This window comes from Chelonia mydas, chromosome 12 (genome assembly GCF_015237465.2).
Source record: "Chelonia mydas isolate rCheMyd1 chromosome 12, rCheMyd1.pri.v2, whole genome shotgun sequence".
Classification (NCBI taxonomy): Eukaryota; Metazoa; Chordata; order Testudines; family Cheloniidae; genus Chelonia; species Chelonia mydas.
The window spans coordinates 17,519,764-17,543,140 of NC_051252.2; the positions used below are offsets into that span (position 1 = coordinate 17,519,764).

General features: G+C 43.8%; 1 protein-coding gene across 1 annotated transcript in view; it reads right to left on the bottom strand.

Annotated features, from left to right (window-relative positions):
- LONP2 (lon peptidase 2, peroxisomal) overlaps positions 1 to 16,365 on the bottom strand; it is an 89,620-nt gene extending 73,255 nt beyond the window's left edge. The window contains exons 1-6 of the mRNA XM_037877847.2: positions 15,859 to 16,365; positions 14,376 to 14,610; positions 8,192 to 8,323; positions 6,030 to 6,152; positions 4,815 to 4,978; positions 1,435 to 1,529 (exon numbers count right to left, since the gene is read on the bottom strand). Coding sequence (XP_037733775.1) covers positions 1,435 to 1,529; positions 4,815 to 4,978; positions 6,030 to 6,152; positions 8,192 to 8,323; positions 14,376 to 14,610; positions 15,859 to 16,091 — 982 coding nt within the window. The 5' untranslated portion in view covers positions 16,092 to 16,365. The remainder of the gene's footprint in view (positions 1 to 1,434; positions 1,530 to 4,814; positions 4,979 to 6,029; positions 6,153 to 8,191; positions 8,324 to 14,375; positions 14,611 to 15,858) is intronic.
- Between the last annotated feature and the right edge of the window lie 7,012 nt (positions 16,366 to 23,377).

A 23,377-nucleotide genomic window follows, 5' to 3' on the forward strand; every position in this document is an offset into this window, starting at 1 on the left:
TTTTGATCTCTTGAGTAACACTGTCAACGCAAAAAAAGCTGAATGATTTTCTGATGTTTTAACTATGAACAGCTGATGCAACAGTTTCTGCCTACAGTAATGCTACCATGTTTAACAGCATGTAAATTAGCATGTATTGTAACATGGTTCACCTAAGCCATGAGTGACCCACATTCTGCTGTTTATACCATACAGAACATGTTCTGGAGTAAGACTGTCAACTGTTCTCCTATTGGAACCCTGATGAAAACAAGATATACATCACATGGAGCTCCTTCAGTAACCAAATATTTAAATAAAAATTCAGAAAGGAAACAGATTTCTTTGTCAAACTTCTGGGAGGTTCCTACAAAAATGCTGAAACACAATTACGTTACAAAACAGTAGAAACTACCTTGTCAGGCTTCATTTAAATCAGTGGCTCTCAACCTTTCCAGACTACTGTACCCCTTTCAAGAGTCTGATTTGTCCTGCATACCCCCAAGTTTCACCTCATTTAAAAACTACTTGCTTACAAAATCAGAAACAAAACAAAAAAAGTGTCCCAGCACACTATTACTGAAAAATTACTTACTTCCTCATTTTTACCATAGAATTATAAAATAAATCAGTTTGAATATAAATATTGTACTTACATTTCACTGTATAGTATATAGAGTAGTATAAACAAATCATTGTCTGTATGAAATTTTAGTTTGTACTGACTTTGCTAGTGCTTTTTTGTAGCCTGTTGTAAAACTAGGCAAATGAGATGATGTACCTGCTTGAAGACCCCTACATATCCCCGGTTGAGAACCACTGATTTAAATAACAGACCTATTTCCTCAGCTGTTTGCATATCTTCAGTGGTGCTTAAAGCAACAAGGAGACACACAAGGCAAAACCACGTTGGCTTCAGTTCTTCATAAAGAAGTCATCTGGTCTAAAGTTTTGCTGTTTTGGGGTGGGAGGGGTTGTTTAAGGGAAATGAGTGAGTGCCAAATGTAAATTCATTAAACAGGCAGAACAGAATATGCTGTAAATTTTTAAGAGAATATCAACAATAATCACTTAAAAAAAATTAACCTAAATGCTTTAATGACTTTACAATGTGAAAAATCTAAGGAAAAACAAAATACATGACATCAATAAAAAAAAATTAGGCAGCGATCAGATCAAATCCTTTTGCTCCGTGATCCTCTAATCACCATTTTCCTGATGTACATGTGAATTACATTTATATTTCATAGCCACTTGATTCGTTTTACCGGGTTAAGAATAATTTATTTTAAAAACCAAATTAGCACATTAATGGTATTTCTGCTATCAGACCATGCAACAAGAATTTACAAGACAGATCCAGTTAAGTACCACAGTATTTAATTGTCAGATACTTTTCCTGGAATTTCTCTATGACAGACAATCAGCACCAAAGAAGGTCTAACATGCATTTACCTTTTGTACTTTTGTTCCATGGAAGTTCCACCATTAGTTCCAAATAATTTCTGGTCAAGGCATATTCTGGCATTGATGGAGGCATTTTCTTTAATCTGAAAGTACATATATTTAGTAGATGTGTGTGTCAAGGAGATAGTAAGTTTGAGCTGAGAGTTTTTCCTCCTGCCACAAAATCTGTATCTGGTACATGGAGGTCCACAGCATTCCTATTTACTACACTGAAACTCTTAATGCTAAGAAATGAAGCAGAGTACTGTTGTATGAATTATAAGATTGTGGGGGGGTTTTCTGATTTGGGTCTGAACTGGAAAAACCTGAACAACATTTCAGTTCGATTCTAACCAAAACTGAAATATTTCACACACTTTCGCAGAAAGTAAACCAAAACAAAACAAAAAAAAACAACGTTTTTGTTTAGTCTTCAGCTTTAAAAAAAACAAAAAAACCCACCTTTTTTGTTTTTAAATGAATATAGCTAAATTTCTAAATGAAACATTGTTTCAAAATGGTTACAATTATTTATTTCAACTTTTTATTTTTTTTTATTTTTTTTAAAGCGAAAGCTATTTGTCAAATTCCACCTGAATTTGCAAATATTTATGATGCCCCCAGAAATGTATTTTCTAACAAATTTAATATTTACCAAAAAAATTCACCCAGACCTATTGTGAGTCAAAAACAGCATCTTTGTGTAACTAGCACAAACCCAAGCAGAGGCTCTCCCTCATATTTACATTATATTACATTGATGAGAAATCTCAGAAAAAAAAATATTAACCAGACGTGCCATATTGCTGAAGGTGTCAAAAAAGTCTTTTGTGTTTATGCACCATCTGTGCCCAATAGTCAGGTACCTCCCTGAGCCAAGACTGGGCAGTAGAACTATCACCAAAAGGGAAGGAGGAGGATCGAGGGAGCTACAGGCCAGTCAGCCTCACCTCAGTCCCTGGAAAAATCTTGGGAGCAGGTCCTCAAGGAATCAATTCTGAAGCACTTAGAGGAGAGGAAAGTGATCAGGAACAGTCAGCATGGATTCACCAAGGGCAAGTCATGCCTGACTAATCTAATTGCCTTCTATGACGAGATAACTGGCACTGTGGATGAGGGGAAAGCAGTGGATGCGTTATTCCTTGACTTTAGCAAAGCTTTTGATACGGTCTCCTGCAGTATTCTTGCCAGCAAGTTAAAGAAGTATGGGCTGGATGAATGGACTATAAGGTGGGTAGAAAGCTGGCTAGATCATTGGGCTCAATGGGTAGTGATCAATGGCTCCATGTCTAGTTGGCAGCCGGTATCAAGCGGAGTGCCCCAACAGTCGGTCCTCAGGCCGGTTTTGTTCAGTGTCTTCATTAATGATCTGGAGGATGGCGTGGACTGCACCCTCAGCAAGTTTGCAGAGGACACTAAACTGGGAGGAGTGGTGGATACGCTGGAGGGTAGGGATAGGATACAGAGTGCCCGAGACAAATTGGAGGATTGGGCCAAAAGAAATCTGATGAGGTTCAACAAGGACAAGTGCAGAGTTCTGCACTTAGGACAGAAGAATCCCATGCACCGCTACAGACTAGAGACCGAATGGCTAGGCAGCAGTTCTGCAGAAAAGGACCTAGGGATTACAGTGGACGAGAAGCTGGATATGCGTCAGTGTGCCCTTGTTGCCAAGAAGGCAAACGGCATTTTGGGATGTATATGTAGGGGTATTGCCAGCAGATCGAGGGACATGATCGTTCCCCTCTATTCGACATTGGTAAGGCCTCATCTGGAGTACTGTGTCCAGTTTTGGGCCCCACACTACAAGAAGAATGTGGAAAAACTGGAAAGCATCCAGTGGAGAGCAACAAAAATGATTAGGGGACTGGAACACATGACTTCTGAGGAGAGGCTGAGTGAACCGGGATTGATTAGTCTCCAGAAGAGAAGAATGAGGGGGGATTTGATAGCTGCTTTCAACTACCTGAAAGGGGGTTCCAAAGAGAATCTAGACTGTTCTCAGTGGTAGCAGATGACAGAACAAGGAGAAATGGTCTCAAGTTGCAGTGCGGGAGGTTTAGGTTAGATATTAGGAAAAACTTTTTCACTAGGAGGGTGGTGAAGCACTGGAATGCGTTACCTAGGGAGGTGGTGGAATCTCCTTCCTTTGAGATTTTTAAGGTCAGGCTTGACAAAGCCCTGGCTGGGATGATTTTGTTGGGGATTGGTCCTGCTTTGAGCAGGGTGCTGGACTAGATGACCTCCTGAGGTCCCTTCCAACCCTGATATTCTATGATTCTATGATTGTAATTTCCTATTTTAATAAAGAGAAATAGATGCCCAGAAGCCAAAAGTGTTCCGTAGTACAGTGTTTTTCAAAGTTCAGGTCACGACCCAGTACTGCGCTGTGGCATGTAAGGCACTGGGTCGCCTTGCTCAGCAACCAGGGAGCCTAGCGGCTCTGGTCAGCACCACTGACTGGGACATTAAAAGTCCCGTCGGTGGTGCTGCCCAGCTAAGGCAGGCTAGTGCCTACCTGTGCCGACACCGCGTTGCACCCCAGAAGCAGCCAGTGGGGGGCTACGGGGCTCCACGTGCTGCCCCTGCCCCGAGCACCGACTCCACACTTGCTGAGGGGGGAGGTGCCTGTGGGCGAAAGCCGCACAGAGCCGCTTGCGCGCCTCCTCCTAGGAGCTGGACCTCCTGCTGGCTTCTTCTGGGGTGCAGCATGGTCCGTGGTGCCAGTACAGGCAGGAAGCCTGCCTCTGCACCCCGGCTGCACCGCTGACCAGGAGCTGCTGGAGGTAAGTCCGCGCCCCAATCCCCTGCCCCAGCCCTGAGACCCCCCCAAACCTGGAACCCCCTCCTGATCCCCAAATCCCCCATCCCCAGCCCTACCCCAGAGCTTGCACCGCCAGCCCAGAGCCCTGACCCCCTCCAGCACCCCAACCCCCTGCTCCAGCCCTGAGCCCCCCCAACCCCAGAGTCCCTCCCACACCCCAAACCCCTCATCCCCAGCTCCACTGGGTCATGGGCATCAACAATTTTCTTCAACTGGGTCCCCAGAAAAAAAGTTTGAAAACCCGACTAGATAGAGCACTTGACTGGGACTCAGGAGACCTGGATTCCAATCCCAGATTGTCCACTGGCCTGCTAGGTGACTTTGGGTAAGTCACTTCACCTCTCCTTGCCTCCTTTTCTCCATTATAAAAGGAGGATAATGAGACTTGCCTTCATTGTCAAGTAGTGAGATCTCCTGATGAAAAGTATTATATATGAGTATTATAGGACAGACTTGTGGCATCAGCTATTATTAAGGCCTGCCTCAACACTTACAATTATAGGAGATTTAAAGTCAATTAATAAACATTTGAAAACCTCAATATTACAGAGATTTTATCACCTACCTTTTTATTTCTTTTACACAAACTTTAAGAGCTTGCTCTGGCATACTGGATGTTCTAATTTTCTTTTCTAGCATGACAATGTCATCATGATCTTCATCCTCCTCTTCATCTTCTGCAGTCCCTGGAATGTGATTGATCCTCCGAATAGGACGAATAGCTACAACCTAAGAAGCGGAAAACAGAAGCACAGAATGGCGCACAAATATCTTTTGGAAAATAAGCTGTGGCTTAAACTGAAGTCAGCGGCTTGATACATAATTTATTGGGTGAGGTTCTTTGGCTTATTTTACACTGAAAGTCAGACTAGATAGATAGTTATAATGGTCCCTTCTAGTATTAAAAATCTATGACTTTATTAACCTGTTTTAAATATGATCTCCTGATTATTAAAGTAAAGAAACATATTTCTCTTACGGTACCTGTTTACAAAAATACACTAATTAACCAGCCATACCTATTGGATACTAGAAAACAAGAAATAAATTTGAAGGTGTTATTAATTATACTTTTACAAGCTTTGCATTATAGCACACAGTAATAATTGAATAAGACTAATCTTCACAGTGAGTAAATAGGGCTCTTACTTTTTCCCCCTCAATTCCCATAAAAGTAATTGTTCATCATTAAACATGGTTGTATATATACTAAACATGATCATAGCTCATAGAGCCGAGATGTGATCAGACTACCATGTTTTGGAAAACTACAGGTCTCGATGCTTGTTTCACTCATGTATAAAACACCCATTTCAGAAGTAACAATTTTATTCTCATACTGTTGGACAATTAAGGTCACATTCTGAAAGAGGCCTCAACATGAGTTTTAAAACTGTACTCAATTTTTCACTTTTAAAGTTTTAGATAGTGGAAACAGAATTTGCACAAGCCAATTGGGTCATGAAATGATTCTGCTGTTTAAGCGAATTTGTTTTTTTTAAATGGATGTCAAATGTGCTTAAAGCCTTTGCTTAGGTGCTTTAATATGGATTAGTAAAAATCTAAATAAATAGCCATCTTGTATAGAATATGGGATTTGGATGTTTTATACAGGTTATTACCTGGATATGAAAAATTATGGTCACAGAAATTAAATGTGAATGATTGTGGGTTCAATTTTAGATGCCATTTTTGAAAATGAGACCCTATATTTAATTAAATTATTCCTCTCTGCCAAACCATGGAGTGTACTTGAGAAGCCGTGTTTAAAAGTCCATACCCTTTTATCATCATCCTGTTTGGGTTTTCTGGTTTTTTGAAGCAGCTTCAGGCCTTCAATCTGTCTAACAAGCAATGGTATAGTCATCTTGAATCGCTCCTCCAGGCTAACAGCATCTAAAATCTGACAGCAGAAAATGAGAGTGAAAACAGTTAACAGTATTTCTCTGTACCATTTAGAGGATAGTCTATAAGTAATGATAGCGCACAGATTTTCTCTGAGTTAATGATGCATTGTTATCAGAGTTCTGAAGTAGACAGTTTGCAAAAAAATATGAAAGCAGTTTTTAGTAACAGCAGAGTGGAATATAAGGCTCCTATCTCAGATGTGTGAAATGACTTCAGAGTTTGGGTTGTGCTTTGTGTTTGTTGTTAAGAAGGCCACAAAAGCAACCGGAAGCACACAGTGTAAGAGGTGAACAGGGAAAGTAGACAATACATAATGTGTATGTTTACACAGCAGCTGGGAAGATGTTTCCCAGCACAAGCAGACAGACATGTATAGCTCTGCTCAAACTAGCATGCAAAAAAATAGCAGCACAGCAGGGACAGCAGAGGTGGCTGCTTGAGTTACCCATCCAAAAACAATCCTGCCCAACCTCCTGCGTACATACTCGGGTGACTAGCCTAAGCCACCCCACAGGCTACTGAGGCCACTCAGCTATTTTTAGCACGTTATCTCGAGTAGAGCTATGCGTGTCTGTCTGCCCAAGATGGAAAGCATCATCCCAGCTACTGTGTAGACATAAACAATGAAAGTAGAGGAAACCTTCAAAAAGAGAGACAAGGGCAGTGTTGCTAGTTGAAATAAATGTGTATTTAATACCTTATTTTCTTTTGCTGACAGGTACCTGCTTTAAGGAAATTCCAAGAGAAAAAGCAGCGAAATTTCTGGGCACAATCCTATGTTACCAAGTTTTAAACACACAACTGAAAAGGTTCAAAGGGTACTACAATTCTAAGGCTAGCATCAAAAGACTTCTACTAATTACTCTGGCATGGCTATGGAACTGGAAGAAAAGGAAAACTGCTCTTATCCTGCCTCTCTTTTTAATGTGCCTCATTAATGAGGTGCATATCCTGCAGCAAACCAGTATCAGCAGTCATTTCTCAATTATTAAACCTGGAGGAAGGACTTAGCCTTCTGAGAAAAACCACAAGATAGATGATCCCTTCCTTCTCCAGCTGTCTCAGAAACCCCGCCTTCTCTCCTCTGGTTTCTTTTCCAATCGCATCTATTACTTCATTTTCATTTTGAATTCCAAGTCTGTTCACACTGATCATGTGAATGTTTGGGCACCACATCTCTTATTAGGCAATGAAAGCTTATAATGGCTTGCTGCCACCCCAAGACAGGACTTGCAACGTTGGCAGGGTTAAAAATGCAGAGATTTACTAATCTGCACAGATTACTGAACAGCTAGGGGTGTGGCAATGAAGACAACCATGGGCCAATTAGGAGTTCCTATCCTCACACTCAGCAATGCCCTGAAATAAATTTAATATCCTCCTCCCTTTTCTGCTGGAGCTGGGTCACTAGGAAAGGTGGGGCCAGGCTCTCACTGCTCCTACAGGCATACTAAAGCCAAAGAAGTACAAGTAACATGACTGCTAGTCTGAAACAGGCAGGTGGATTTCTGAAAAGCCACCTTTTCTACAATCTTCTTGGTGCTGTCTCCTACTCTATGCTTCCCACTGCATTCAGATGGCCAGGAAGCAAGTAATAGACAGCTGTTGGCTCCCTCCATCGACTCTACTTGCAATGACAACTGTAGGGAGCAGAGCTAAGGACTGCCCTATCTTTCCTTTGCACAAGAACCAGCTGCACTCTGTCCTTCCACTTCAGATCAGTAACTGGACTCCTATTTGGCCTGCCATGAGAGCAGAGAAAGTCTGGCCCTGTCTCACATAGGAGGAGGAACAGCACAATCAGTAACCCAGCTAAACTAGGCCTGAGGCCAACATGGTGTTGATTTATCATCATGACTGTCACGTGAAATGCACCTGCCAGCCCATGGCAGTACAAGCAAAACCTTGTTACTCAGCCCTTCAGTAAACAGAACACATTTGTTTGAGTGATTATGAAGTTATCTAGTAGTGGACTGAACTGTAAGTACTAAACCCTTGGTTCCCCTGGAAGTTTAAGGCAGAAGAATACAGTACCTGTAGCTTTTCTTGGTTGGTTGTGCGGATGATTGAAGTCAGTACATCTGGTAAAGCTTCTCTAGGCAGATTGTCTAAAAGATGTCTCAGCTTAGCAACTGCAGGGACAGACATATCCAACATTTCAACCAGCTGTAAGGAGGAAACAACAAAGTGAGAATAATTTTCAGTATTCCCTGGTGTTTCTTTTTGATGTGAAAAAAACAGTTGTCCAGATTTTATTAAGGTGAACATCCACAAACTGAGAAATAATTGCATCTTTGAAAGGAAGAGATTTCTATTTGCATAACCAAACAGCACTTTTAACAGTCAGCAAAAAGAACTAAAAGGCATTAAATTAACCCCATCTACCAGGACTGTCAAAACTTCAGTTTCTTTGCTTGCTTGTTTGAGACTGTCAAGGTTCCTTCCTCACTCTGAACTCTAGGGTGCAGATGTGGGGACCTGCATGAAAAACCCCCTAAGCTTATTTTTACCAGCTTAGGTTAAAACTTCCCCAAGGTACAAACTATTTTACCTTTTGCCCTTGGACTTTATTGCTGCCACCACCAAGGGTCTAACAGGGAAAGAGCCCACTTGGAAACTTCTTTCCCCCAAAAATCCTCCCAAACCCTACACCCCCTTTCCTGGGGAAGGCTTGATAAAAGTCCTCACCAATTTGCATAGGTGAACACAGACCCAAACCCTTGGATCTTAAGAACAATGAAAAAGCAATCAGGTTCTTAAAAGAAGACTTTTAATTGAAGGAAAAGTAAAAGAATCACCTCTGTAAAATCAGGATGGTAAATACCTTACAGGGTAATCAGATTCAAAACATAGAGAATCCCTCTACGCAAAACCTTAAGTTACAAAAAGACACAAAAACAGGAACATACATTCCATTCAGCACAGCTTATTTTATCAGCCATTTAAACAAAACAGAATCTAACGCATATCTAGCTAGATTACTTACTAAGTTAAGACTCCATTCCATTTCTGTTCCTGGCAAAAACAACACATAGACAGAGAGAACCTTTGTTTCTCCCCCCGTCCAGCTTTGAAAGTATCTTGTCTCCTCATTGGTCATTTTGGTCAGGTGCCAGCGAGGTTATCCTAGCTTCTTAATCCTTTACAGGTGAAAGGGTTTTTCCTCTGGCCAGGAGGGATTTTAAAAGGTGTTTACCCTTCCCTTTATATTTATGACAGAGACAGACCAGGCCTGATGCTGCTTAACTTGTGAAATTTAACAAGATCACAGCCTAGGTGCTGCAGTTAAATAATCCCAGGAATTTTAGTAGTGCTGTGCATCGGAGCTATGTAAATCTTAAATGCACCTTAATATAATAGTTCTGACGGAACAAACTTGACTATTGACCCTAAATATTATTATAGTTCTTAGTGCTTTCCTCAACCTCTTTTATTCAGTGTTAGAAAGGAAGAAAGCACAAAAACTCTCTCATTCACATTGTACCAGATCTTTTTGATCCCATAAAATGTGATTAGAACAGTTATGATACTTTCTCTGACATCTCAGATTTGTGCATCCCTCCGACAAAATAATATCTATGTAGTTTTTTTGTTTGATTTTTATTTTTGTTTTTTATGGTTAAGGGGCAGTACCTTAACCAGACTTTTAATAATATTCTCGTTACAAATAGAACAACTTAAAGCTTACTCCGACACATGACAACAGTCAAGTTTGTTCCATCAGAACTATTATATTAAGGTGCATTTAAGATTTACATAGCTCCGATGCACAGCACTACTGAAACACCTGGGATTATTTAACCGCAGCACCTAGGCTGTGATCTTGTTAAATTTCACAAGTTAAGCAGGATCAGGCCTGGTCAGCATTTTGGTAGAAGACAAAAGAACGCAAAAGTGCTGCAAGCAGTACTCTCAGCAATTTGGTTACTGGCACTCTTGAGTGAACTGAACCAGCCCCCAGTTTAGCAATATTGAGTACTATATTCCTGGTAAGTGACATCTTTTGAATGAGATATAAAATAAAATTTCTGATTATCTGTGGTCACTAAGAGTTCCATTACACTTTCTGCTGGGCATCGAATGGCAGGTCTGGGTTTCCAACATGGAAGTCCTGGAGAAGTCCGGTTTTGTCAGCATCAAGGCTCATTTGATCTGCACCCACTTGAGACAGACTGGCCACACAGTCCGTATGCCTGAGACCCATTTATCAAAACAATTCTTGTATACCAAATTAAGCTCTGGCAATCGTAAGCATGAAGGGCCGATGAAATGCTTCAAAGACACCCTGAAATAAAATCTGTGCGAACAAAAATTTCTGACTCGACCTTTGAGCAACTGGCGATTGATCATTTTGCATGGTACCATGCAACAAGGATGCACGTCCATGACTTTGAGAAGAATTCTGTTGAGCAGCTGGAAATACAGAGCCAGGCATAAAAACAGCGTGCAACTCACGCACCACAACTAGGCAAATGACTGTGGCCAGTGTGGTAAATTCTGTTCTTCTTGAATCGATCTATGGAATCACCCAGAGACCCATTAGTACAAACTAGGATTGTCAATGTCGTCCTCGAAATCAAGATGACCAGCATCATCAACACCACCACCACCACCACACCTTTTGCAAGACATTATGCATATGCTACCAACAGGGTTGGCATAAGAACAGAAATTGATTCTACAGCTTTACTATCAAAGACTTATTATTTATCCAGTGTCTGGAAGTGTAGTAGGCTCCTTCACAGAATACAAAGAAGACACAGTCCCCGCCTCAGAGAGTTTACAATCTAAATTCAGTCAAAAATTAAACAGAGGAAAGGGATAAACATACAAGCAAGTGAAGTATATCATGTGTCTTGTTATTGCATAATTTTGGGGGGTGAAAGACTACATGTTTAGTTCTGCTCTTTTCTTTCTGCTCGTCCGCTTCTTCTAGCCATGTTGTCCAAGATCCACACCCCGCCTCTTTTAAAACAATACTTTCCTTCTCTACCTTCCAGTCATTTCTATCCAGGTTTCCATCCTAGATTTTCAAATGAGGAGGAGGATTACATCATGAGGGAATAAACCAAGGGAAAAAAACAAGTCAATCTTAAAATATTTTCAATAGTTCTATGAATCTGACGTATCTAAAGGTAGGTTGGTGGGAGTAAGCTTCAGCTGCTGAAGTCCAGCAGAACTAGTCAAGAGAAGACTTCCCTGGCAGCCAGGCAAAACTGTAGAGGATGGGGTTGGAGGGGTTGCCATAGAGCAGTGTGAGTCACTGCTGACTTCAGTATGCCCAGGGCTCAATATGCCTGCTCAAACATATCCTTTTCTTTTAGCAGAGCTCATAGAAAGGCTCAAAAAGACATGCTGTAGCACACAGATATAAAACATTTTTAAATGTCCACAGTATCTGTTTGCTAGACTTGATGTCAAAATCTAGAATCATCACGGACAAGAAAACAAAACCAATTCTCCCATTTTTGGGATAAGCAAAACACTTTAGACCCCAGTGCTCCTAGTGCAACCTATAGGAAGTTGTTGCAAGCTGGGGGAGAAGTTAAACTAAGTCTTTTTCTTCTATTTAGTTTTTCCAATTTATTTATTTTTCTTTCAACAAACCTACTCAACATACTTTTTCTCCTTCTGTAAATGGAGTCTGCTAAGACACCACCACTCACTTCATTGAAATGCTTCTACCAAACACTTCTCCCATGGTGCCCACAAACGTAAAAACAATAATTAAAAAATAACCACCCACTTTATACTGTCAATGCTACCTGTGGAAATCTGGCCTTCACCAAGGCCTAATCTGAAGACAACATGACTATTCAGTTGCAATTTGGCTTAGAGTTCTTTTATTACTCGAATGATGCAGGAGATGGAAAGAATCCTGCTTGACTCTCAGAGGAAATTAGATATGGAAATCTGTGTAAAACAATGAATATGGAACCCCACAATGCCATTTTTCATTACTTTCCAGGAAAGAACCACACTTTAATACCACCAGCTGTGAGCCTCCATTATCACATTCCATTCCAAAGACAGCACCTCCAGCAACCTAGTGCCTCTAAACACTAATCTAGCCAACATCTTTTTTTGCAGTGTCCAAGTATTCCTTAGCTATGTCTGATCCAAGTGCTAGATTCACCAAAGGACTTTGTCTCTTCACTCCCAGAATCAAGCCCCACTGGGATTCATAAAACTCACACTTAGCTGCCACCAAACCCTGTAGGCACCTACACTTTTGCAGTAAAAGTTCTCCCGGTGTCTATGTTTCTGCCTGTGCATATGTGCACTGCAGCTCCCATCCAGGTATCCAAACACCTACGCCCCACAGCAATGCATGAATCAGGGAAAGATGGTGTTCCTCTGCCACAGTTGCCTGTGAGACCCAATCCGGATCCCACAGCAGAGCTAACACGCAACAGCTGGTGGGGGAAGAAGGAGGACCTCCCTCATAACTTTTAGACCAGTTGTCAGGGTACTCACCTGGGTCAAGGAAGACCCCTGGCTCAAGTCCTGCTCTACCTGCGGGGAGCATGGATCTGAACAGGGATCTGCCACCTCTCAGTTGAGTGCCCTACCACTGGGCTGTAGGATTTTGTGATGTGGGGCTTCCTCAGTCTTTCCTATTGAAGTGGTCCATTGTGGATAAATAGTTTAAGAGTCACTGGAACAGGAAAACTGGACCTTGGGTCTCCCACCTGCCAGTGAGTGCTCTAACCACCAGGCTGCAAACTCATTCTCATGCTTTTTCTCTTTCTCCATCTCTCTCTGGCCCAATGATTCTTTCATTATTTAGTCACAGTAGAGACTAAGGGAGCCCCACATCAGAATATTCCACAGTGGACTGGCTAGGCCACTCAACTGAGAAATGAGAGACCACTGTTCAAATCTCTTCTCCCCCACAGGTGGACAGGGGACTTGAACAGGGCTCTCCCACATCAAGAGAGGGTTTGTAGCCAAGAATCTCAAGCAGAGGCAGATGCCTCCCTGCAGCCTGGATTTAGGCACTGACCTCTCTGAGAGAGACAGAGAGATGCCCTCTCTTTGGCATCTCACATCAGCTAGCTCAGCCAGGGAGCCACCTAGCATGCTGGCCCTTGTTAATCCTATTTATTCTGAGTATGAAGTGTTGTTGTAGCTGTATTTGGTGCCTTAAAATAAGAGAACCATCTCCTTCCATTCATTGTATAGGAAGCCTGAGCATTTAAACTCAGGCTTTGAGAGTCCCAGTGATTTTCTAAGCACCTTTTAGTTAGGCATGGTGATGTATCGCCACACCTAAGTTCCTTTGTGAATCTGGGCCCAAGTAGTGAATAAGGGCTAGGCCTACTTAATGTTCAAGAAAGTCTGTGATTTTGTCATGAGATAACATAGGCGTTGTTATTTCCTGGTAAATGACCTAGTCCCAAACCTTGTAACAAACTGTGCATAGCACAGGATGTTCCCACATGGAACTCAGAATAGGATCAGGATCTTAGCATATAGGATCTTTCAAACCACTTGTTTTATAGCAAGAGGGTTTAAAGCAGGGGTCTCAAATTCAATGTACCTTAGGGCCAATGCCAGTCCTCAAATCCTCCCAGAGGGCCAACATCACTCATGCTGCCCAGAACCCGCCCCCCCAAACTCCGCCCGCCACCTGCCTAAGGCTCAGGGAGGGGCTGACAGCCACTGGAGCGAGCGCACAGGAAGTTGCTCAGCTCCGCAGTACTGTGCTGCTGGTGGTGGGCGGGGCCCCGGGCGCGTATGGGGAGCACGCAGGATCGGCAGCAGGGCCAAGGGAGAGACCCGGCCCCAAAATTGCTGGAGCCCGGAGGGCCACACTGGAGAGGTTCTCAGGCCGCAGATGGCCCGTGGGCTGGGAGTTTGAGACCCCGATTTAAGGACAAGGCAGTACTCAAAATACAAACTTACTAAATATAAACAAAAACATTTCTAGAACAGGGGTCTTCAAACTTCATTGCACCGCAACCCCCTTCTGACAACAAAAATTACTGCACGACCCCATGAGGGGGGACTGAAGCTTGAGCCCACCCAAGCCCCGCCACCCTGGGGGGGATGGAGGGGGAGCCAAAGCTCCATCTCCCCAGGCCGGGGGCAAAGCCAAAGGGCTTCAGCCCCGGGCAGGAGGCCTGTAACCTCAGCCAGCCCTGGCAACCCCATTAAAATGGGGTCCCGACCCACAGTTGGAGAACCGCTGTTCTAAAATATTAAAGCAACTAACCTGTACTGCATATTTGTAGAACTCTTCTGACAGCTCTCCCAATTCCTCCTCAGATTTAGTCTGGTTTGTAAATTGTTCGAGTCGGTCCAACTGTTCGACCTCAGCAATGGGATATGGTTTTTCTTTGAGCAATTGTAAGATTTGAAATCTGCAGAGGCCAGTAATTAGCAAGGTGTAATGTGGTTTAGGCCAGTTGCTGCCAACCACCTGAACTGCCAGTGCAGCAGTGCCAATCCTGAAAACATTCCAAAAATTCATGTTATTTGCAAGCATTCAGCTGAGCATTTTACCCCAATAATCAAACTAATTTACTTCCAACATTTATATATCAAAAATTCATATTGCATTAAAAAGAAATCAAACCGAAACCTCAAGAAACAAAGCTAACCACAATAAACATAATTTAGGGCCCAAACCTGCATACACGTATAACTTTATGAACGAGTCCAACTGAACTCAGTGGGAACTCATGTGCTTTAAATTTACCTGTGTGTGTATGAATTTGGAAGACTGAGGTGTTGCATTTTAATATTTAAGTTCTTTGAGAGGGAGTCTGGGCCTTAGTACAATCACACACTATTGTAAGTCAGGTGCTACTCCATTTAAGGTCAATGGAATTACACTGGTATAAGTGACCTAAGTAACTTAACATTGTCTGTAAAGTTACATTTACGGAACAGATTAAAACAAAACGTTGGCTCCTGCAACAAAAAAGTGGGAGTAGGCCCACTAATATCAATGGGCTATATACCTTACACTTATGTACAAGTCGTCCCAATGGATGCAACCTATTTTGCTCATGAGACAACTCATGTAATTAAAGTATTCAGGTGTGTAAGTGTTTGCAGGATCCGTTCCAATCACATTACTCATTTGAATAAGAATAAGTCACGAATAAACACCATATTCTTTCAATGACCCAGGATTAATTTTTTGCAAGTTTCAGTTGAAAAAAAATAATGATTTTATGTTCTTCTATCCCTCCTCTAATATTTTGCCATTCTCTTTCCAACCAGTAGTAGTGTAAGGGGCACCAGGTGGGGGACCAGGCCTGGGGCAAGGAGGCCCGGACAGAGGGTGCGTGGGTGAAGGAGGCAGGGGTTGAGGATGGTGGTGGCCTAGAAGGAGTGAGTGTGGTGGGGAGAAGGCAGGAAATAGGGTACCCAGGTGGGGGGGGGGGCGGCGGCGAGGGCAGGGAATGAGAGAGCCTGGTACAAGCCGGGCAGGAAGCGTGCGGCCGCGGCAGCAGGGCAGGGGATGCCCGGCTGGGCAGGGGGGGCATGGCAGGAGAAGAAAGGCAGGGAGAGGATGTTGGAGCCCCGCCGGGCAGGGTGTATGAGGTAGAGGGGGACCGGGCGGGCAGGCGAAGAGGCAGGGAAGGGGATGGGGGAGCCCGGCCGGGCAGAGGGGGGGATCTGGGGGGCCGGGCCGGGCAGAGGGGGGGATCTGGGGGGCCCGGCCGGGGCTGTCCCGGGGCCCTCACCGGTGCAGGGAAGGCAGCTCGTCGCAGTCAGAGGCGGGGTCGCTGGTGTTGGGGATCACCCCGATGATGGTGCTCTTCAGCGAGGTGCCCTTCAGCAGCCGGCTCCGCACCAGCTGCATGTTCCGCGGCGAGTCCACGCTGCTGCGCATGGTGGAGCCAGGCAGCAGGACCCCCTCGTGGGTGAGCAGCAGCGGCAAGCGGCTGGGGATCTGGATGGCGCTGCCGGAGGCCATGGCCGGGCGCCGCCGGGGGAGCAGGGCCGCAGCCGGGCAGGGCACAGTCCACAGCGCCCGCTCGCCACGCTACGGGCTGCGGGCAGGGACAATCAGCAGCCGCTGGGCGCTTCGTGCTGCCACCTGCTGGGCGCTGCGGCTGCTGCAGCCAATGCACAGACTCAGCCACCCGCCCAGCTCCCTGGGAGCCCCCATAGCCGGGGGGTCATGACCAGGGGCGGCTCTAGCAATTTTGCCGCCCCAAGCAGCCGCCGCCGAATTGCCGCCGCCCCAACAGCTGGAAAGCTGGTGGCTGGAGCCGGCCCTGGTCATGACCATCAATGCAGAGACAAGCAGGACACGCGTAAGAAATACACATTCAGGGAATGACATTAGTATTAAAATAATGCATAAAGTGAATCATGTTAAAATTAAATGCGCAGTAGTAAGTAAAATAACGCACACAATACGTTATACCAAGTGTACATTGTATAATTAATACAACGAATGGCAATACCATATTAAAATCACTATTAATTAGGTAATATGTAGGGTGGTGATGTGTCAAAGTCCTGGGGAGATTTCAATATGAAATGAGCCAAAGTGCTAAAAACCAAATGTTCACACAGTTTTAACCAAAAATTAAAAAAACTTTGCCTCCTTTCCCACCCACCCCCAATCGCAGGCTGGACATTTTTACTTTCTTCAGAATGGCCAGTTTTCCAAGAAAACAAAAAAAATCATTTTACATGTTTTGATTAAGGAAAAAACAATCCTCCTCTGAACAAATGTCTGAAAATCCTAATTTTGAAAATGTCAGGGTTTTCACTAAGACTCTATGATGCTGACAGAGCAGCCAACCTGTGTATGATGCATAACAATTTAACAGGAGGCATTACAATTGAAACCACACAATTTACTTGTGTGTGGATATCAAAGAAATGTTAATCAGGCTAATAATCTCCAACGCATTACTTTGTATTGTTAAGAATCAAAGAATAGTTGCTACACGTATTTTTACGTGTTTACCTATATCTTTTGTTGGAAGTTTAACAATGTGATCTAGTTAGCTTGCAAACACTAAATCCTGTTCCTGTCTTATGATTCTTTATTACTCAATTCTATAGACTCAGAGATCAAAAAGATCTATTAACATCTAGATGGAGCTTGTGGAGTAATAATATGTCCTCATTTCTCTTTGAAACTTGTGATTTCACACCGTAAACTACCTGTCAACTGTTTTGATAGTTTGAATGGCTATTGCTAACTGTATTGTCTGAGAAAGGACCCATTAGGTAGAGATCAAACTGTCAGCTTGCTTTCATCAAAGCCCACATGGTGGAGTTACCTGTGAGTGTCCAGTTTGCTTCAACTATAAAAGAATCTTCTAGCCTGATCCTTTTTATCTCAGATCTACTTAAACTTTGACAGGGAAAGACTAAGCCACAGGATGGCTTACTTAGCCACAGGACTAAGCCACAATCCAGGTTTACTTTGTATTTATCCTGGAATTCTATGGAAGAATTTGAACAAATTCTACACCTGGACTGCCTATTGGAGTATAGCCTTTTAAATTGATTCCAGAAAGACTTTTACAAATCAGCAGCCTCATCATCTTTGCTATGAAATTGACCAAGGGCTTTACACACATTTGTATGTATATTGATCTCTTAACCATATATAACTTTCTTTTATTAATAAAACTTAGATTTAGGATTGCCTGTAAGCGTGTATTTGGGTGAGATCTGAAATATGCATTGAGATGGGCAATGTGTCTGTGTCTTTGGGACTGGCAGAACTTTAAGTATGGCAAATAAGGTTTTCAGTAACCCCTCAGTATATAGACTTGGCTGTCTAGATAGGAGCAGAGGGCTGGATTGCCTAAAGGGGACGGTATTTGACTTCTGGTTAACCAGTGTGGTATTACAGAAGCTGTTTTGCTACTGGCTTGGTGAATCTAATTATAGAATAAACCACCAGTTTTCAGGATTGTCTGCCCTATTTCTTGCAGCCTGCCCTGAGTTGGCATTCTAAGCATGGCCTATCCAGGCAGCATGATCACAGACCCTGAGCCAGGAAATCAATTACACAGGCTGTCTATTGACTAATAGAGGCAGTATAGCTTAGTGGACAGATCAGAGGGTTGGGACTGTGGGCAGGGCCAGCCTTAGGTAAAATGGCAGCCTGGGCAAACTTTTAGTTTGGCACCTCCACGGGCACCCCATTCCCCCTGACCTCCACAACTCTCCCCCACCCCCATCATCTCCAGGCCCCACTGCTTCCCCCACAGTGCTTAATTTGTTCCAGGGCTCTCTTTCAATACAAATTAAGCACTGGCTGGGCGGCCAGTGCTGACCAGGCACCCAGCTCTGAGCATTGGACGGAGTGTGTGTGTGTTGTGGTGTGTGCGAGAGAATGAGAGTGGGGGAGTGTATGTGTTGGGGGGTGTGTGCATGCAGTCTCTTTAAGAAGAGCATTCAGAAGCCTGAACAGCAGGGTCGGTAGCTTCCACTCTGCACCCAGAGGCACCAGGACAGATATGCTCCCCCCGACACCCACCGGAGACCAGGTATGCAGGTGGAAGGAAGGGGACGCCCTGACATCAGCGCCCCCGCCCTGCACAGCGCACAGAAGGCAGGATCCAGGTCTGAGATTGGCTGGGGTTGCTCCATGGTCGGGTGGAGTGGGGACAGGACCAGCAGTGGCTGTAGATGGCAATGGAGCAGGGCAGTAGGGGTGGAGGGGCACCCCCACTTCAGAGGAGTTACCTGGCTGGTCCATCTGCCCCTGCAGCTCGGTCTGTCCCTCCTCTCCAGACACTGCCTGCGCCTGCCTGACTACCTCTAAGCCCTACTAGCTGTGGGCAGGTCAAGTGGGTGGGAGGCACCAGCATGGTGCCCTTTTGAGTACCACGCCCTGTGGGGGGCCAGCCCGCTCATCCCTAAGGTCAGCCCTGACTATGGGGATATAGGTTCTATTCCTGGCTCTACAACTGACCTGCTGTGTGACTTATAAATCACTTCCCTTCTCTCTGTCTGTTTGCCTTCTTACACTTTGGCTGTCCCTTAGATACAGAGGGTTTCAGATGCTATGTTTTAGGCCCCGACCCAGCAAGCTGCTCCTGCATGGACAGACTCTGTGCCCATAACGCCCTGAAGTCATGCTCTTTTTGGACAGGCTTTTGAGAGGGTTGCCTACCCTTTTAGCACTCACATTGCACTAGTAGTAAAAGCAGAATAAAAAAAATGCACCATGGTTAGCAAAAGGAAATTATGTGTAGGTATTTAAATGGTGCAGCAGACATGTGGAAAGACCTGGGTTTCAAAGTAAAGTGCTGCTTTTTCTATTTTATAATTGTGGGTCACATCACTTAATGCCATACCTCACATCTGCCAAACTTGCAAGTAGCTTCTAGTCTTGAAGCTTTCTGAGTGTTGCTACAGCTGTCTCGGCCACCAGATGTCAGGCCAGCACCTACAATTAATTTATATTGTTTTTGTTAAAGGGAGACATAAAGGGAGACAAAATGTACTATAAATATATGGTCTAACATGGGGATGGAAGTTTATACAAACAAGATATTGTCTTATGAACCGTCACACTTAACAGAAGTGACTCCTCTGTTTCATGGTCTCTTGCTCACTCTTATTATGGATTTCAGAGTAGCAGCTGTGTTAGTCTGTATCCGCAAAAAGAAAAAGGAGTACTTGTGGCACCTTAGAGACAAACATTTTTATCTGAGCATAAGCTTTCGTGAGCTCACGAAAGCTTATGCTTAGATAAATTTGTTAGTCTCTAAGGTGCCACAAGTACTCCTTTTCTTATTTTGGACTAAATCCTGCCCTATGCTGTTCAGGTGTGCAAAGGGCACAAGGAGCCTCTTTTCTTATGCAAGTAGCAGGACAGGAATTCTCTGAAGTGCTCAAGACAACCCTGAAATGTACTGATGACCCATGCACCACCTCTTGTGCAAAGTGAGGGCCCATGGGTTAAACAAGTTATCCAGCTTCCCAGCAGGCGAGTCTAGACAGCACTAGTTGGAGGAACACTGCAACTGCTAAAAGAAGCCACAAAGTGCAGTACTACACAAGTACATCCCTTCAGCCATCCCCGTGGAATCCTGACCTGGCCAACAGGAGGTCTTTTCCAGAGGAAAAATGAATCTATGTTCCCCTTTCCTGTGCCAACTAGTCCATGATTTAGTTATACACAATAAAAAAATCCTTCGAGGTTTTCCACAGAGCCCACTACATGCTGAGACTGGACTCTGCGTCTTAACAAGTGCTAGGATCAGGGCCTTATTGTACAACATTTTGATTTAAGGAACTCCAGATTTTTCAGGAAATAACTGCACTCACTCTCCTCCCTCAGTTATCGCCACTCTTGTTCCACATTTCCAGCTACTATTTTCTTTCACTAGAAACAAATCCCTAAAAATAAATGTGAAGAAAAGAGAAAGTGCAATAAGGCCCATGTGGCTTGTTTTTCATCAGCATTGCATTGGCCTCTCAAGGCCTACTGATGGAATGTTGGTATATGACAAGCTTTGGCCCCGATCCCGCAAAGTTCCATTAAAATGAGTGGTCCAAGCTCCCAGATAAGATTGTTGGATTGGGCCCTTGAAATGCCTCATTCAGCATGTTCTTTGCTGATGTAAAAAAATGCAATGTCAAAATGCCTGTTACCTGACCCCTTGTTAATTACTGACTTTGATAGTGTACTTTGAACTACTGCTTTTCTGTACAGAGGTAAAATCTCAGTGGTAACAGAAATGTTTATACTAACTGATGTCTTACAAATTTGCTGCAATAGCCACAGTGCAAACTAACTTGTTTAGCCACAGTTTATTAACCTCTTCTTAGCAATCTTGCATTCAACTTGAAAATGCCAAACTAACAGGACATATTTAAATACATACAAGAGATTCCTATGGGCAAGTAAGATGTTATTGCTCATAAGGATACATCTCTTCTCCCCACCTCAAACACTTAAGCTGGGCTGTGGGCAGGGCTGGATTTAGGGGCAGGCGACCCAGGTGACCTCCTGGGGTGCTGGGCTTGAAGGGACGCTGGGCTTGGGGTGCTGTAGAAAAAATAAGGTATTCAAAAGTTTAATAAATGGAAGGGATGTGTGCGCAAAAGACACTCCTTGCCTGGGGCACCATTTGGTCTAGGGCCAGCCCTGGCTATGCGGTTTTGTAAGGGACAAGGAGGGAGGTTTTCAAACCTGCTAGTTAGCCCACTAAGCATCTTCTTCAGGAAAGAAGCATTGGTAGATGTTGTTTGCCTATTTAAATATACTGTTCAATGTGGTATTTAAAAAACATGAATGCCAAAGTGCAAATTACACATAAACATGAGAAACGTTGAACTTTCTGGTATTAGATATAATAAGCATGTAAACGTATGCTTAACATTCAGAGGGGGAACGATTGGGTTCATATAAATGTTTAAGCTTCCCTAATTATGTTTGTTTGGAACATAAACACAAACTAAACCTAAAGGTTAAACATTTGCTAGTGCATATTCATTTAAAGGGTTTCTGAGCCATCATTACCGCATTAAAGGAACCACATCTATCTATAGTTATTCCTATCCCTCCCCTCAATCCATTTTTTTCCTCTTCCTGACAGATGGTTAGTTCCTAAGGTCAGTGAGATAGAGCTCCTCACTCAATTTTTGGGCTCTATCAATTCTTTCAAGGAGAAATAAACTCCAATTATTGATATAAAAGACTGCTTTGCTGATCTGTCTTGAACAGCTCTTCAGGGCTGGGGCTGTCTCTTACCACATGTTTGTACAAGGGTTAGAACTGTGATGGGGATCGCTGGGATGCAGCTTGGGACTGTGGAACCACTGTGCCCCCTGAACTCTCTCGGGTTGTCTGGTTGTCTCTCACAATGCCTTGCTAGTGACCAGCAGCAAACCCCTACAGGTGCTGTTATCACTCAGCACAACCGCATGGGGAGACCCGACATTCAGCTTGATTGCATGAATGCTCCCAGAGCCACTCATGAATCACACAAGGAAAGGCACCAGAGCCAAATCCCCCCAGTTCCTATCACTGTACCTCAGGAATATACCATCTTGCCCTGCTCAAGACGAGCAGTGCAAATTTATTAATTGGTTCACTACTTCATCAATGGAAAGTGGATATACACCAGGCTTTGTAACCTGAGCAGATTTACCACACACTTCAGGCAAAGTCACTGGTAAAGATAAACAGTTAAACAAATTTATTGACTACAAAAGATAAGCAAAAAGTCAGAGTTAGTTACTAAAAGAAAAGAAAATATAAACCCCGCAGTCTAAACTCTCAACCCTATTAGACTGGGCCACATCTAGATTAAGCAGTTTCTCAGCCCACTGGATATTGAAGTCCTTAATATATAGGTTTGTCCCTTAAACATGGGCCAGCCTCCTCTGTTGGAGTCTTTAGTCTTCTTCTGAGTGTCTTAGTTGCTTACAGCATAGGTGGGGGCAGGAGAAAGGCCAAGCATGAGGCCCCTGTGTTCTGTTTTTATACCCTCAGTCCCATGTGCTTGGAGAACACAACTCCAGGCATGTCTGGGGGCATTGCTAAGTCTCCTGGCAAGGTTGAGCAATTCCCTTGGTGTGGCCTCATGCAAGTGAGTCACTGAATTGTAGCTCCCTCCCTGGACAATGGCTGTTGTTGGGTTGTTTGACACCCCGCCCGGATGTTGGTTACTTTCCTTGCTGTTGCCTCTGTGGACCTAATATCTGTCCAATTCCCCAATTTACAGCAGGTGACAACCATACAACACAATTCTCATAACTTCATATGCATTAATGATATACATATATGGATAGAGAAATGACTTTCAGCAGATCATAACTTTTCCCCTGATATCTTATAAAGCATGCTTTATATGATATCACAATTATATACAGATGAGGAATATGGAGGTTACAAGACACTCACCCAAGGTATAGTGTGTCACAAGCACAATGGGGCCTGAGTCATGATTGGGATCTGTCACAAGGTGGCTGGCCCTTTACCAGGGAGTTTGGCTCAGCCTTGCCTGTGATGTAGAAGTTGCCCTCCAGCTGATCCTGCTCTGGTGACTTAATTATAACTAGATCTCAGCTGTGAATGGGTCAAAGAGAACTACATAGGGAAAAGAGGAGAACTCACATAAGCAGGAAGTCCTAGATGAGAAAATTTCCTCTCTTGGGTAAAGGTCTGATGAAAGTAGCCTGAAGAGGGACTACAAGGAGCATCATGGGTGGCTGGTGACCCAGCTGTTGGGGGAGGCTAGCCCCTGGCCCCTCCCCTTGTGCCCAAGG